Source organism: Varanus komodoensis, unplaced genomic scaffold, assembly GCF_004798865.1.
Source record: "Varanus komodoensis strain SLA01 unplaced genomic scaffold, ASM479886v1 scaffold6_2, whole genome shotgun sequence".
In the NCBI taxonomy this organism is placed as follows: domain Eukaryota; kingdom Metazoa; phylum Chordata; class Lepidosauria; order Squamata; family Varanidae; genus Varanus; species Varanus komodoensis.
In genome coordinates this window covers 19,649,482-19,667,210 of record NW_025336346.1, presented here as the reverse complement: position 1 = coordinate 19,667,210, position 17,729 = coordinate 19,649,482, and the positions used below count along the sequence as shown (strand labels likewise).

Genomic DNA, 17,729 nt, shown 5'->3' with positions numbered 1-17,729 from the left:
GATGCCTATCGAGACATAACGAACAGGGCCAAGCCTCCCTGAAACAAAAGGGCTCTCTGTTTGCATCTGGCACCCTGGACAAATGCAAGAGGGCAGGGGAGTGTGGAGAGAGGAGGCTGTTGTCCACAGAGGACTCAAGCTCTGAAAGAGGGTCCCTGATTATACTACAGGGACATGAACTCAGAAGCTTCTTTAAGGCCATCTTCTAGAGAAGGGTCATCTTTCTTCCCTTTCAGCCTCTAATTCTGCACAAACTCTGAACATACTTAGGCAGGAAGCAGAACTCTCTCCATCCGGTAATACAGACACTGGCATTTTTGTGATTCACAGAAGTTCTTCACAAGGATCCATGAATGAGAAAACATAGCTCTCCTTGTACATATATGTTTCTGCAAGGCAGGTGAGCCACAGCTGGACTGGGCTGCATTGCTAAAAGGTCCCATTCAGAGGAAAACTGTGGCCAGTTAATGGTGAAGCAGAAAAAAATATGTTGCGACAACGCAGGCCTAAAATAAATTGTTTAAAACTAATTCCCTGCGGCTGAGCTCTGATGAATCCAAACTAAAATTATGCTAAATCTTTCTAACCTTTTCTAAACTTCTTTAATAATGGCAACTCTATAGCCAGTGTGATGTTAAAGTGTTGGAGCAGGATTCAGGAGATCCAGGTTCTAGTTCCCGTTCAGCCATGAAGCTCACAGGGTGGTTTTAGGTCAGTCACTGACTCTCAGGCAAAACTCACAGGGTTGTTGTGAGAATAAAATGGAGATGAGGAAGGAGATTACACAAACCACTTTGGGTTTCTTGCAGGAAAAAAAGCAGTGTAGAAATATAAAGACAGACAAACAGACAGACACACAGACACCTCTCCAAGTTGGTTTCCCTGTGATACAATGAAGAGAAGATCCATGAGCCACCATTCGTGCATTGGAATAAGACCACTTAAGTCCCTGAAATACCTATACTGAGCAAGTTCCTGAACCAGGAGAGAGGCTAGACTCAATAGATTTGACATCCCTTCCAGTGGCCAGATGAGACTAAAGCATTTCAAACAGCTCAAATGGCTCCCACTACTAGACCAAGAATAGGTTCCCTATGTCAGAACTCAGAGAAACTCCCAATTCCTTTAACATCTTGTATGTTCCCTGATGCTGGGAACAATTGAAGGCAAAAGGAGAAAGGGATGACAGAGCTTGAAGTGGCTGGATGAAATCTCTGGGGAGGTAGGTGTGGGGTTGGGTGGACTCCAGGGGATAGTGGAGGATAGGAGAACCTGGAGGAATGTTGCCTATGGGATTGTGAAGAGTGAGGCACGAGTGTTGAGACTGAACAACAACAACAGTTATTTATTTGTTACATTTGTATTTGTTACATTTATATCCCACCTTTCTCCCATTGCGGATCTCAAGGTGGCTACATGCAGTTCTCAGGTGGTCTCCCCTCCAAGCTCAGGCTGCTTAGCTTCAACCTGGTGGATGCCTTATGTACCTTCATAATCTAACCATACATGCTTCTTTCATCCAGTTCCTCCCGTCAACCCTTCCCTTCTGTCTGTCTGACTATTTCCTTCCAACACAAGCAACACTTCTCTTTTGCACAGCTACATTTTCCAAGGAGGAACACACCAGGCCTCCACTATCTAATATCTGAGAGAAGGAAATGGGGAGTGAAGTGTTAAACCCAATTAACAACTACGTACAGGACTTCTGCACATTCTAGATCAGCCTTTCCCAGCCAAGAGCTCTCACGATTTTTAAAAATACAATTCTTAGCATTCCTGCCCATGGCCATGCTGGCTGGGGCTCATAGAAATTGAAGTCCAAAACATCTGGAGGGCAGGAGGTTGGGGAAAGCTTTTTTAAACAGTCCTCCATTTCAATATCACAAGCCTGAGGGTCAGCACTCTTGTAGGTGGCTGTCAAGGGAAAGTCTGAGCTAATTACTGAGTACACTGGGGAAGCATGCCTCAGCCTAGCCGCACCCTTTCCTCCAGGCTCCTAAATTCCTTCTCAAGGGCTGCATCTGTTCCACCTCTTTTTTTAGGAGAGGGCAGAAACCTGAGATGGGAAGGGAAGATTTTTTTGGCCTCACAGCACTTGGATCAGCCTTTTCACCAAGGTGACAAAAAGAAACACTGGCACAAGCTTTACTGCTAAGGATGAATAACCCTGCCAGGAGACAGAAACAATGCAGACGGGCTTTGTGTGAGCTGCGTGCAAGGTGCTGTTACTGCACTGTACCCCCAGCTATTCCAACACTGCTCATAGCCAAGTGTGCATCCAAATGTCTACCCTCCTGAAAATCCACCTGCTATTTCCCTGCCTCCTTAAGTTCTCTGCAGGGCTGCTATATCCACCAAATGAGATGGCCTAGAACTCCCTCAGCTCTTCCCAAAATATGCAGTACTTTAATTCTCTACTGATGAGCAGAGGCTGGATTTCAAAAGCCACCAGAAGTCACTACTGTCAGTATACCTTTAGGAAAACTTATTTCCAGTGCCCCGTTAGATCCTTCCTGCAGCCCTTCCCAGCATATGTGTCTCTCCCCATTCTTGGCCTTGCCTCCCTCCAATGTTTTGCCCTGTCCCTAGAAATAAGAGCAGTTCCACAAATACTGCTTTCTAATACATGCAGTTCCACAGACCACAGGCTACGCCAATTCCACACTCTCCACACCTCCAGGGTGACTAGTTGGGAAGGGCAAGGAGAGAGTTTGTTTGGAAAAACTGTCTTCCTGCTGCCGCTGCAGAGACAGACAGACTCAGGTCTCATTGCACGGGGCGCCCTCAGAGGATCAGGTAACTGCTGAGACAGCACCTTCCCCATCCTCCATGCTCAGCTAGATGGCCCTTGCTTAAAGAAACTGTGTTCTCAATGTCACATGTGTTCTACCCACACCAGCACTTCAAGGTTAAAGCAGGGGACACAAACCATTCTACACACTTTAGGCGCCCCAGTGCTGCTCTGCTTTGGCTAGAAAGATGGCTGATACCATTATCTCCCACCCTAAACTAACAACTGCCAAAGTACTGGATCCCTTCCTCCTTTTCCCCAGTACACCTTCCATATGCAGGATTTTTAGCATTCTTTAGGTCTGGCTGCAGGGTAGGGGGAATCAGGGTTGCTTTGCAAAGTCAGCTGAAACTAATGTCCAACCTAACTACCCCATAAATAAATTCTGAACCAACCTGCCCCCCCTCCCCCACTGTGGCTGCTTCACAAACTCGGAAGACATTATTACACACTTCTGTATCAGGTCTTTGCTTCATCAGCCTTTCCAGGAAGTCAATCAAATTGGCAAGAAGGGAGAAGTGAAGAGGCAGAATACAGGAAGTATGTAAGAGCAGGAGGCATCTACCACCTCGGGGAGAAATTTGCTAGACAAAAAGCAATCATCAGCAATCACCAGGGATAAATAACTGGATGCGTAGCACACCGTCTCAATGGTTTCATCAATCGTCCTCCCACACTTCTTCTACACACTCACACATGTAGAACTGCACTGGCAGAAAACTATTTAAACCCTGCAATTTAGAACTTAAGAGGAAGATATGCTCGTCACTTCAGACCAAATATCGATCAGAAAGGGAAGACAGTCTGCCTATGACTTCTCCCAACCTTCACAGCAGCAAGGCCAAAACCCTGACAATGTGAAATCTTCTCATTATCTGTTTGGACTAGAGGCAGGCAGCCATTCTGGTGCCTCTTCTGATCTTGGAGAAGACAGGAAATATCAAGAACAGATGCTATAGCCCAAGTCGGGATGAAATTCTTATTGCTACAATAAAGAAAAAGCACGGCCTAGCAGCTTTAGATGGCTAACTCGAGAACCGCAGGATCTAAACTAGATCCTGTTTGATTTTGGTAGTTTACCTTCCTTATATACAAACACAGAAACTCATGAACATCTACTGCTCAGAAGGGCTCTTAATTTCCTTAGTGCTTCTAAACTGCTGTAATCCTCAACCTACACTGTACAACTTTTCTAGGCAGGGACAATTTATCGCAGCCTCCCAACTCATATATTTGCAGTGGTGAACTTCAGACCTTATGAACACATACATGGTTTCCTCCCAAAGATAATCTCCTAATGGGGGAAAATACCACTCAGGAAGTCCTGAGATCCTCAAAGTGAAATCAGTGCCAGCAATGAACAGGGTAAGGCCTGGCAGAACAAGAAACAGCTGAAGCTCCATACTAGAGCAGATTCTTTGCCTACAGAAGGTATCAGAAAATCTCCTGCCTGAAACCTTAATGAGCCACTGCCAGTCAGGTTTGACAATACTGGGCTAGATAGGCCAGCCATTACAGACCAGCTTCCTAGGTTTCTTCTCATACTTGGCCAAAGTTGGACAAGCTACAGGCAATGACACACTCTGGCTGTTGTAATCAAGAAGTTGCAACAAGCTCTGAATGATGACTGCTTGCTATGAAGCCAGTTTTAAAGCATACTTCCACACACTCTCTTTTGTGATCAGCTCTGTTTCATTCTCCTGATAAACAAAGCAACTCTTCTGGACTTGCACATCTCCTAAAATGACCCTCAGCTTGGCCTCCAGCCAGTCTTTTCATTACACATCCACTGAACTAGAATGCAGCACCTTGCTTATTCTCAGTTAGCAGATTCTACTTTCCCTGCACTACAAAAACACAGTACACAGATGTTTGGATGACTCCGAGAAGAAGGAAGCACAGCAAATCCTGTGTATGGAAAGTTCCTTTGCAGCACGTACCGACACTGAAAGAGGCAAGTTCCTCCAGTGGCTGAGGAACAAAGAGGCACAAACACCAAGTTACCTTTCTGGCTACACTGCTGACAGGCAGGTGATCTTGTACAGTTGATTGTATCACTTTCTTCTTTTATAAAATGATACTCTCATGAATGCTCCCTGAAGCCAGAGAATGGTGAAGAAATTGGTAATTCTTTCTATTTGTAATATTAAGATGTGAGTGTGCATACTTATGTAGACCTAATGGTACAATACCCTAAAATATATTAAATGGCTCAATATCCACAAAATATAATACTCATATACAAAAAGGAACAAACTTGGAGGAACACTGAGTTTTGCAGTACCAAGAAAAGTAGAGGAAAAAACCTAACTGGAGGGGGGGCTTCCAAAGCCACACTGAGGACTAAGTGTGCTGACTGGTCACTGACTGCACGTTATCACACTTTAGAAACGGAGCACACCTCTTCCCCATCTTCAAAATTCGGTGTCCTGACAAGCAAGTTTTCCAAGACATCCTCTATGAACCACAATCAAATACTATACTTAAGGTGGACATTAAAAAATCTGAAATGTGGCAACATCAGGGAGCCAGGACTGGCTGTATTTGTAGAAAAAACTCAAGTCTTTCGCTGTGCAAAAGTCAAAATCTCTGCCAAGCTGAACAGGCGCATGCTGACTCGCAGAAATGGACAACCGCATATACTCAATTTTGTACAAGGAACCTGATCTTCCCCAGTGACTAATACATCTGATGCTAATACTCCAACGCGTACACTAAGCCGCTGCATTCCTTCCCCTCTGCATTCATATTCACAAGGAGCTACACTGACTTCTGTACTAGAAAACAGTTGTAATCTTTGAAAATTAGAAGCTTAGCTGAGGCAGGTGTGGGGGGGCAGATCAAAGGCAAAAACAGCTCAAAATTCAGGCCATTCCTTAGTTCAGAACCCAGTGTCAGCATGTCTTGGATTAAGAGAAGCCTCCTACTAGGTTGGGCGCATCCTGCAGAATTCTTTTGGACTCTAAATACAATTTTGCTGCGCTGAAGGTGCAGTTAATACCGGCTGTGTTTACACAGGGAATATCCAGCTGTAATTATAGGAATGATGTTATGATAACAGGAAATCCATGCCCTGCAGCAATATTGAAGAAAAGGCATACAGTTATTTGCTAATTGCCGGCAACAAGAAGCCTTTGTATAGCTGGGGAGGGATGCGTTCCTTCCACTTTCTGGACTTTGGCCCACAGATGGTTTAAATCATCCATACTGCAGTATTCCATAGCCTCATGCACAGATCTCTGTTCATGCTCAGTTACTGGAATTTTTCAGTTCTTGTTAACAGAACAAATCCATTGCCCTTAGGAAAATGTGTCTGCTTAGTGTAATACAGGCATATAACAAGACTTCAGGCAGGGACAAAGAAGTTGCAAAGTGACTTCTTGGAAAGGGTAGTTACTAGAAACAATGGCCAAGGCAACCTCTACCACAGCCAAAGCTTCTCTAAAGTGAAGGAAGCTTTATGCAGGTCTTAAGAAACAGAATAGCTAAGCCTGCCATTTTCTATGTATCCTAGAAGACTTGTTGAATTGTTCTCAAGACATGAAGAAAAACAGTAAGATTTTAGCAAATGCTTATACAGTACCAAGAAACATCCCTGCTATCTAACATTGGGCTAAATTCCAAAATATTGCTGACCCAGGAGAAACTGTGTGAAGAGCACTCCTTCTGGTAAAAGCACACTCAGGTAGCACAGATATTAAAAGAGTAAGCCACAGTTGTTCAAGGTCAAACCCTTCCACACAGAAATAGTTTCAAAAGTTGTAAGGAAAACATGTGCAAGGAAATATATTCCCTTTCCATTCCATCACTCTCACATCTGGTGTTAACCACATGACTGAGCCTCAGGGTACTTTGTTCTCTCAAGGCCCAAGCAGCAGAATGCTATAAAAAGATGCAACATCTTCAGAGTCCCCTACCTTTTTTATCCTACCACTTCGTGTGCCAGCAAAGACCACAGTGTGCCCCCGGTAGTCATAAGCAGCCACTGATGTCATGCCATCTTCTTTGTCCACAAAAAGTGGCACACCTTCAATGGTGACTGTCCCACCCAATGGCTGGTTAAAATCCTGTCCGCAGAAATTGTCATCAATTTGCAGAGGCTGTAAGAGAGGAAAAAGCAAACAGAAGAGCAAAATGAGAGATTAGCTGTTTGATAATATTTCAGGACACTATATGATTCCTAATAAGAAGACATGCTCAATTTGCAAAGGAAACTGGGCTTGCTGGTTCAGTTACAGATAGCTTTTTTAGGAAACTGAAAAGCTATGTAGACAGCTTCCTGTGAATGAGAGAAAACCACTCATAGTTTCCCATCCCTTCTCATGAATCCTAGGCAAGTCTTAGATGCCCCATGAAGCCCATCATTCCTTTAAAATACAGATTTACATATGCACACATTTGAATATAATGCATGAATATTTCCAGTTAATGTGAAGTTTCCACCATTTTACTGTCACGTTCATACTTTCATATTTCTTTTGGGAAACCACAAAAGGGGAGGAAGGGTTGCTGCTGAGTGTGGAAATTATTAAAGGGATGGAACAAACCCAAAATCATGAAGTTAGTAGTATTTCTGATGTTCTTGTGTCTTAAAGTTTTTTTCTTTAGAATTCAAAAGTCTAAACAGTTGCCAAAATACAGCAACTAAAGGGCACTTGACACATCACAGCAGAAGTGGGTACATGATCAAATTGTTCATGTCCCAGCTTCTATTCCATAGCAAATGGCAACTCGTTTGCTTATCTGCCACACACATTGCATGGCAGATAGAAGCTACATTTCGAACATGTTCCTGCTTCAGTCATAACAGAAAACTGCTTCAGTTTTCAGAACCAACCTCAGCACTGTGCTACATGATGCAACACCATTTTGTACTATTTCTAACATAGGCAGGACAAGGGCCAGTTTAGGTCTGTATTGACCGGAGATGCTAGCAGTGCATTTGTAACAATCCTTGTCCAATAAACAAGGAGTGGAAGAAGCAAGCTCTCCAGATGTTTTGGATTTCAACCTCCAGAGGCCCCTGCCAGCATGCTGAGAGCTGAAGTTCAACTATCTAGAGATCCACTTCCAAGCAATAAAACAGGTAGTTTATTGATCTCTGAACAAGCTATGTGCTCCTGTGCTGCCTCTTCAGCCCTCCCTGTACACACCCCACTTCCACAAATATTTCCTGTTTTACAAACAACCTGGACAAAACTAAGTAGATGAGAGACCTGCTGCAATGTAGGCTAATTTCACCAACAAAGTTTGATTTTTATGTCACTCCCATCTCTATCACTTATGGCAAGCATTTGACTCAATCTAATGACCCAATGACAGGTCAGTTGTGAAAACTATCTTTCTCCTGCTGCACTTACTTCCACTGCTTAAGCTGCATTAATGGGCCTTTCCCTAGAGGGCCTATTCAGTACTGGTGAAAGTAGCCAATAGAACAGGCTGCTGCAATCATTTTAGGGTGCAACCTTCCACGGAAGAAACAATTGCTACTAACTCTAATTCTTTTTATCTCACATTCTTTGCTTACGTAAAGGTTCTTAAAGAGAATGCTGAACTGATCAGAACTTAGTTTGTGGGTACCACAGCTGCCAAATCAGATGTAGAAGAAAACTGTGGTTTAAAAACCAGGAAATCTTCACCAGTCTGGGCATGAGAAAAGGGAAGGGAAAGGGTGAAGAAAGAGTGCATGAGCACATTATTGTTCCAATAAGCTATAGCTGGAAATATTAGCCAGTACTGCAACAAACCTCTCCACTAATTAGCTTTTTATCCAGGTGACTTGAGATATAGATAGTACCGCCTTGCTTTGGCTAAGAATGAACTTTTAGCTACAAAGGACTTGTTGATACATATCTCTTGCTGACACTCTCAGAGGAACAGCTCTATATTCTTCCCATTACTTCTACGAACACTACCTTACATCCAATGCAATCTCTACTAAAGATAACCAAGTCTCCACCAGTATGGCTTACAAGAGTTAGTCTGACGAAGCAAAAGAAAGAGAAAAATAAGCACATGCAAGAGTGGACTTGTATAAAAATGATCATGCTGCAGGACAAATAACCATCAAAGGAATCAAGATTTAAGGAAGATGCAGGTAAATTAGAAAGGGTCCAGAGGAGGACAACAAAAATGATCCAGGGATTGGAAACACTGCCCTATGAGGAGAGACTGAGAGAACTGGGCATGTTCAGCCTTGAGAAGAGTGAGGGGGGATATGATATTCCTCTATAAGTACCTCAAAGACTGTCACAAAGAGGAAGGTCAAGATCTCTTCTTGCTGATGCCAGAATGTAGGGCACGGATTAATCAAGTTGCAGCAACCCAGATTCAGGTTGGACATCAGGAAAAGTTTCCTCACTGTCAGAGCAATACAACAGTGGAACCAGCTGCCTAGAGAGGTGCTGGGTGCTCCCATACTGGAGACATTCAAAAAGAAACTGGACAGCCATCTGAGTGGGATGGTGTAACATGGTATCCTGCAACAGCAGGGGGTTGGACTTGATGGCCTTCATGGCCCCTTCCAACTCTTCTATTCTGTGATTCTATGAGTCCAAAGGAAAAGCCCAGCAGCGAATAAGAAAGGGCATGGCTGTTTCCCCTGTCCTTTCGGCAGCAGTCCGATGCACCACACTGACTCCCTTTAAAGCCAGTCTACAATATTGAATGTGCCAGTCTTTTTCAAGATACAGAAATCATCAATTGCACTGAGCAGAGGCTAGCCCTGTATGCACATGCTTAAACCAGCACCACTTGAGGAATTTTTCTTGATGGCTTTTCTCGTTGTCTCAAGGATTCATTGCACAGCTCTTATCATCTGCGCTGCAAGGCCCAGGGGGAATTATACTATATAATTCCACACCTGTGCACTTTCCAAGTTTCCCCCCAGGTCACTCCTAAATAGGGGATGTTGATTCTCATTGGCTGTAAGAGGAATATGCTTGCAAGCTGCAGACACATGGATGCAAACTACAAAATCTGTTTGTATACATTCCTCTCTGCAGTTTCAAATGGATACCACGTTTCCCACATCCTGTCCTAAGCTGCTAGGCCTTGTGTCTGCACAGATGTTAAACAGCTCCTACATTCTGCCCAGAGACAGACACAATGCAAATGAAGATATAGTGAATTCTATTCAGAACAGTTGAGTGGCATCAAAGGGAGAGTTAGGGAGCGATGTGTGTAGATAAGTTTCAGACTATGCATTTTAGCAAGCCATGGATTTAGCATCTAGAGTGTGCAAGAGGCCAGTAAAGTTTGTTCATCCGTGCCTTTCATACTAGTGACAAGTGATAAGCATCTAATGACTTCATGTGTTTACCAATAAATACAATGGTAGAAAGCTGAGTTAACAATTCTACGTTCACGCCAACTGCCAAAACATGGAAGGTTTACGGATGTTCAAAGATGGATTCCCAATTCATCTAGGAAGAAGTGGAGCTTCCAGCAGAAAGAGTGAGACAACTGTCCCAAGGGGCAGATGCTGGTAGGGAGCAGTGGCAGGCCAACAACCATTCCACTCAAGTCTTCCTTCCACCATGCCTACCATGGAAGACAGAGCTCAGAGTGCCACATGGGTTGTCTTGCACACCCCAAATTAGATACTACTAGTGTCAGTATTGAAGTAAAGTTTAACTGCAATTCCTGTCAACTTCAGCATGTAGAACAAATACTGGGCACTATCCTGTCCTTTTCTTCACCCAGTAAAATGTCTTTGGCCAGCATTACCTTCTAGAACAGCCTTCCCCAACCTGGTAGCCTTCAGAGGCATTTGAACCCAACTCCCAGAATTCCCATCCAGCAGGGTCAGTGACTGGCAATTCTGGGTATTGCAGTCCAAATGTGTCTGGAAAACACAAGGTTGGGGAAGGCAGTCCTAGAATAAACTTATTTCATTTCAACTGGAAACTTCTTTACATATTTAAACAACTCTGTTAAGTGATTATGATATGCACTTCAAACAAAATTCCTACGGGGATCCACCACATCTTAGGATAGTTCCAAAGGGAAACTACTACTTCCCACAGTAACTGTAGGGTTGTATGGGGAATAGACTACTTTGAAGGAATATTTATTTGGTTAAAACATTTAAATCCCACTTTATGAAGAAATTCTCAAGGCAGATAACATCAAAATATAAACACAAACAATTTCCATGGAAACACCATTTCAAATAAATAAATAAAGAGAAGTCAACACCCCAAAGGATACATTTTTTATTCTGCATTCTGTTAATAGGACTTTAAGGACTGGGACAATGGCAAAACAATATTATGTTCAGTTCATAACTCGCCTTAGTTTTTCCACTGCTTCATCTTTTTTTCTCAACAGAAAACAAATCAATTAAGGAAGAAGACTGAACAGATGTGCAATGCTTTTTGATCTTTATCAATAGGAGCTCTTCATCTAGAACATCCAAAAACTATCAAACAGTGGGGAGTGGGAAGCTACAATGAAGTTGGGTCCAGGAGCTCTGAAAACCTCATTTTTCAACCCTGCTGGACCAATCAACTTACTGATCAGACATACTTTTATCTTGTATGGACTAAGTTTTCATTTGTTAGCACACACTGAGTCCATTACTGACCTCAAATAGACACATGTTCTTATAAAACAAAACAAAAAGCCTTCATGGTGTCTTCAGGTTGAGAAAGGAAATAAGGACAGAATTAAGCATCATCCATATTTTGATGATACCAAAGGCTCATTCTTCAGATGATGTCCTCCATAGTTTTCATGTAGATATTAAAAAGGATGGGCAACAAAATGGACACCACAGGCCCATGCATCAAGTCCCCAGCACCACCAAGAGTGCCTGTCTATGAATGACAGGAACCACAGCGAGAAGTGCCTCTGAGACCCATGTTATCCAAGTGATTCAAGGATACACGGCGAAGAATATGCAGCAGAATCAACAGGATGATGCTCACCCTTCCACCATCAGCCAACAAGCTCACTAGCTGAACATCCTCTTGTACTTGCAGTGCCAAGCAAATGGGAACAAAGTGAAAAGAACTAAAATAATGATCAAACTCCACTTTGCCTTAGCAGCTCTTCAATCTCCAATTGCAAAAGACAAGGGTAGAATAATTCTCAAAGCCCTTCCTTGCTGCCACCTGAAAAATGGCAAAAGATGGATATTTCTCACGGGGATCTGTGACAGAAAGGCAATTTCTAGCTTAAGTAAATTCTTTTTATGTTTCTAGTCCTTAAAAAAATGCAAAGATAGGTATCAAGATAGGATTAATTGTGAGGGTGATGCCTGAGCTTCCCAGATGTCAAAGGAGTTGAAACAGGATCAAGAGGGGGAAGGGCTTTAATGCATTGCATTTTTCTACACTCCTCCAGCATGACTAGAAGAAGCAGAATAAGTTGAGACAAAGTAAAAGATATAGGAAAATCTGTGCAAAATTCTAGGCTTAAAGCAGCATAACATGGTCATGTTTCTAGAAAACTGATTCTAAAGCCATTGGAGTTTAGACTTAAAATGGCTTGCACTGTTCACTTCCAAATGATGGTTTGGTAGCCAGTATAAACAGGAATTCTCATCTCCTTCTGCTTCCCCATAATGTGGGCACAACCCCAAGCAACCACCTTCACAGCTAATCAAACAGAAATAGTAAAAAATAAAAAAGTCCGGAATTGCCCAAGCAGTCCAAATTCACTGCTTTCTGATCAAGGTACAAACATGTTAGGCAAGATAGTTCAGTCATTGCCTAGGTTGTACCTTGTTCCCTGGCTGCCAAGGCAGAACTTGCCTGCAGAGCAGAGCTCCTAAGATTTTAATTCAGTCAGAAAAGATTGGCAGCAAGTGATTTAGGCCAAGGGAGTCCTGTTTCCACAGTCTCAGCTTTTTCCTGCACAACATTTAGCTACTGACCTTACCTATTCCTCAAACCATATCCTTGTGGCAGACATCTCATGAGCTGCCCCTGCCTGCATTTGCAGGCCCTCAAAGTCCCGCTCTCCCTCACTCCAAGGCACAGGGAGGAGACAGGAAGGATAAAATGTCTATACAAAACACACAGTGTGTGTGCTTCCTTCGGCCTCTAAGGCAGAGCCGCATGGTACTAAGAGAGGATGACAGGAAGATGTGGAGAAAACACCACAAGGGAAGAGGGAGGGGTGGGTCAGGAATGGGGAAATTCCTTGAACCGTGAAATCTGTTCCTATCTCCACCTCAGCAGGAAGAGAGCTGTTGCCATGACAACATCTGGTCCAGCAATCTCTGACCATGAATTTCAGGGTCTGGGGGATGCAGAGAAAACAGAGAGGGAAACTGAAGAGAGAATTAAGTGAAGAACTTAAACCTTATGACCAGCAAAGTACAAGCTGAAATACCCACAAGGTCTTTAATGGAGCAACAGCCATGTGCTACTCACCTTAATCCTCGCTCTGCTAATTCCAGCAGAATATCATAGTCTGATAATGAAACAGCCGCAGTTCCCCGAAGCCCTTCAGCTATGAATGTTGTCCACTGCACACAGACAACCACCAGGCAAAGCAGAGAGAACACTGCTGCTAAGAGAGGTCGTCCTGATGCACTTAGAGTTAACACAACATTCAAAGGAACAGAAAGTTGAATCCACGGGCATCTTGTTTAGGAGACTTAAGGAGAAACTGGACCGTGTGTGTGTGTGTGTGTGTGTGTGTGTGAGAGAGAGAGAGAGAGAGACAGAGAGAGAGGGGGAGGGAGGGAGGGAGGGGGTTTTCGCCTACAGTGACAGCCATGAGCAGAACAATCCATGGATAAACAGGAGAGAGCAGGTGAGCTGCCTGCACTGTGCTTACTGTTTCCACTTTTAACTAATAGCATACAATGTATTCCTTTGTAGGCTGTTAAGTATGATACCTGAACCCACACCACTGGCTAAACAACCCAGCAGGTAAGCCAACAATACATGTTGTTGTTATGTGCAAATTAGGACTATGTCTGTTTTAAAGGAGCAGCTTTAGTTAATGAAAACAGAAATTTAATGGTTATCACATCTAAGAGCACCTACGAAATGTCTATGTGTACAGGTATGTAAAAAACACACATTCAGGTGATACATTCATCTGTTTTGTGAAAATGGATGTGGATAGCAAGACACTATCTATACACAGTTGCACAGCTCATTAGTTGGGCACCTAGTCAATGGGAAACCCACTGCTATCAGGTCACAACGTGCACGGTCCTCTAGGCTGAGGCCCGTGTTCAAAGCATGCAGGCAACACCAGCACACTCCAGTCTCTAAAAGACGAGCCCAGCACACAAGACACCCTTCAGATTTCAGTGTCTGCAAACCTAGGCACACTTTCTTGAGAGCAAATCCCATCAAATTCAATGGGGCCTGCTCTCAGTAAACATGTGATGAGTGTAATCCGCTACATTGGGGTGCAATCTGGTCAAGAATCCCCAAAATTCAGACCTGTAGAATTCTCCACATCTCTACGTTTTCCACCAATTACAATAAACTAGAAGTACCATCTAGGCAGGATATGAGAGGGAATGGAAGCAGAATTCTTTTTGTGACATAAATTTTCCAGATAGTTTAAGCCAGACACATAGCTTTCAAATAGATGCTCATTACTGAAGCTTGCATTACTGAAACTTGTTTGTGTACATCTTTGTTTGAAGCCAAATAGAACATAAGAAAACCAAACAATAACCAGGAGACTAGAGACTGGCCTAGTGTACATGTAACAATGATTTGGAGTTTGAGGATGTTCACACAACACAACAGCCCACCATGAGTTATTTAACTCATGATGAGGCTGTGGCGTGTAGGGTGCAGGGAGCTACTATTTTGAATATGCAATCCCTACTCAGGGGTTATTGCATTGTGCAAACCCAGCAAGCATGGATTATGTAGGGTTTAAACAGCCTTGCATAAACCATGCTCACATGAAAGTGAATGTTGCATATCCAACTTGGCATTCCATACACACTGTGCTCACCGTGTGTTGTATAACCCATGGCAAACCATTGCAGGTTGGCCAGTCCCAGTTTACAGGTTGAGTATGGGCTGTCACTGAATTGTAAGTTGTTGGCTCAATCATGGTTTGTCCTTACATGTGAAATTTGCACTACAATTTAAGCACGCATTGTTAATAATGGGCAATCCAGGAAGAAAACCCATGGTTTGTTGCTGTGAACTTGTGCATGTTTAACAACCCATAGTTAAACCATAGCACAGAGTATGTGCTAACAACCATCTACATTTCAGCAACCACCTCGCAATTCAACAACAACCCATATTCAACCAGTACTCAGGGTCTGTGTTACATGTGAAACGAGTTACTGGCATCCCTCCTTCCTACCTTTTGCCATGTACAGTTGAGAAATATGGCAGTGACCTCAGAACAACACATGCAGGTGTAACTGCAATTAGAGGGAAACACCATTATTTTATGTTCACGAGTTCCTTAAAAGCATAAAAGGAACAAGCTTTATAATCAAATTTTCTTAAAAAGTACTCACAAAAAAGAAGCACATGACTCCTAATGGCTGCAGAAAAATGCTACAAAACTCCTACTGTGATATTCTAAGATGGCACAACAGTAAAATAAATCAAAGAGCACTCATATAGCTGTTAAATCTACAGCTCAGTTTGTGGAAATAAAAAAAGATTTTAAAAAATTGTAGGCTAGCAATTCTGGAAATGGATTAGAAGTAAACAAAAATTTGGGCTAATGCAAAAGCTTTGGAGCAAGAATGAACACTTTCTGAAGATGTACAATTAGTTTTCACATCCAATTTGTATCCAACCAGGGTGCCATTTAACTATCCAGCTATTTGCAGTCTTTCAGGCTTAAACCCCTGCCTGCTTTCCTCTGGTTCACTTGCTTTTGTGTTTTTGGTAGTGCCCACATACAGCAATTCCTCTCAAGTTGTGCAGTTAAAGGGCCTCAGCAAGCAGTCCTAAAACTGCGACAGTCATTGAAAGGCTTGCACCTTTGCAGGCAATAAGAGACAAGCCTGACCTTCTGCACTTTGGTAAAAAGGGTAATGGGGAAAACATCAAAAAGAGCAAGGCTGGGGGAGGTGTCTCAGGACCAGCAAACCAATTCACAGCTGCTGTTTCCTTTTGCTTGCTCAGCTGTTCTTGAATCCCATCACTCATTTTAACAGAGGTTTGTGATGAGGAAGCAGCAAATAATTAGGCCTAAGAAATAATTCACGAAGTTGACAAAAGGGGACCACTTTATTTACAGGCTTGAATACCACCATTCCCAGTCCAGGCAGTTATTTACATATACTAATTCATTTTAAAATATGCAGATTTAAATGTATCACATTCAAGAAGGTAGAAATTCAAAAATACATAAAAATGCAATGCAATACAGCTCTGGTACTTTAAAAGCATAGATTAAATGGTAGGACGTGTATCTAGTTGTTCTGATTTGTTTAATGCAAGATCATGCCTTAATATGAAATATGTGAGGATGAATAAAAATGCATTTGAGGGGTGATACTGAACACATGCACCATGAGACCTGGAAGTTTACTTAGGCCCACATCAGCATAACAAGACAGGATGCGCTTTTGACTAGGATGCCTCCATCATGATTCTAAACCCCTGTACCCTTAGTCACATGACCCTTGCCCCAAAAGTTCTGCACATTCTATCTTCCTTCCATCAGCGCTGCAACAATGAAGGGGTTAACAAAATGTTCAGCTCCCAGAAAGACTGGAACATAACCAACAAAGGTATTTATGCCCTGGCAGCACCCCTCAGCCAATACAATCTTTGTTCCACACTGCTCTCCGCACTCCAATTTGCAGCTTCCTCAACCTCATCTGCTGCTGAATATGCAAGAGCATAAATGTTTATGGTGTTTACTCTTCTCTGCTTTGTCTCAACAAACTCTCTAGGAAGTGACAAATACAGCTGCATTCCAGGGCTGCGGAAGAATGTCTACCACCCGCCTGCCATGCTACACCGACACCACCTCAATAAATAATTATGCCAGCAATTAGCTTGTTAGCAGCAAAATGACTCGTTAGGGATGCACAGGCAGGTGCCACACCAATAAAAGGCCAGATCCAATTGGACTATTTGGTGGGAAGAAAATAGGTTGGGGGTGCTTTTTGATGATAGATACAATCTGAAATTCTTGTACTGGTCCATCACAGTCATCCATAATGTGACAGGTAATTCCTTCCTGACAATTGTACATCTTCAAAGGTGAAGGTCACTTACTACCATATTGCTTGTTGAAGCAGATATCCAGCTCTCAGTTAACAAATGCCTTCAACTCACCTGCCAGTAATGACAGAAAATTTGCATGGTTCACAGCAGATCCATCCTTACAGCTAGCTAAATCATATTTTCCAAGTGTCCCTGCTTAATAGTACCTATAATACCTTAATGGGCACAGTACCTATTTTCTTGCTGTGTACAGAGGTAGATGCTATGTATGGCACCTGTTCCTAATTTTAACTCATTCTTCTTCTGGGAGAACTGAAATGCAAGGCCACTCAAAACAAAAAACAAAAAAACATAGAAAGCAACCTTATCCTGAGCCAGCACACTGGGCCATCTGGTCTAGTACTTTCTAGGGCGGCCAGATATGCATCACCTTAAAAAAGAACAAAAGAAGGCACACATTTGCATATGTGTGGGCAGATCTAGTGAACAGATGCAAATTTAAAAACAATCATTCTAATTCAGGTAGAAATCCAAAATGGCTCAGCATAGTCCCCTGGTCCTCCTCAAAAGTTCACAGACCTACACCTTTAACTGAACAGCAGACTGCAATGAAGGATGCCAGTGCCAGAGGAAGGCTAAGGAAGAGAGTAAATAAAGGAGCAGCCACCCCAGGTCCATGACAGGGGAGGCAGGATGGAAGACCTGCAAGCCATGCCTATGGCCTGTGAGAAAGACAGGATGCCATATTCTGAGTGAGGATGAGTGTGTTGGGAGGAGGCAGAGGTGGAGGTGGCATGACCATT

At 42.9% G+C, this 17,729-nt stretch overlaps 1 protein-coding gene across 4 annotated transcripts in view; it reads right to left on the bottom strand.

Moving 5' to 3' along the window:
* Positions 1-17,729, bottom strand: part of PLXNA1 (plexin A1) — a 342,839-nt gene that overhangs the window by 263,083 nt on the left and 62,027 nt on the right. For all 4 annotated transcript variants that reach the window (XM_044451657.1, XM_044451658.1, XM_044451661.1 and 1 more), the window contains one exon: positions 6,709-6,891. In XM_044451657.1, coding sequence (XP_044307592.1) covers positions 6,709-6,891 — 183 coding nt within the window. The remainder of the gene's footprint in view (positions 1-6,708; positions 6,892-17,729) is intronic.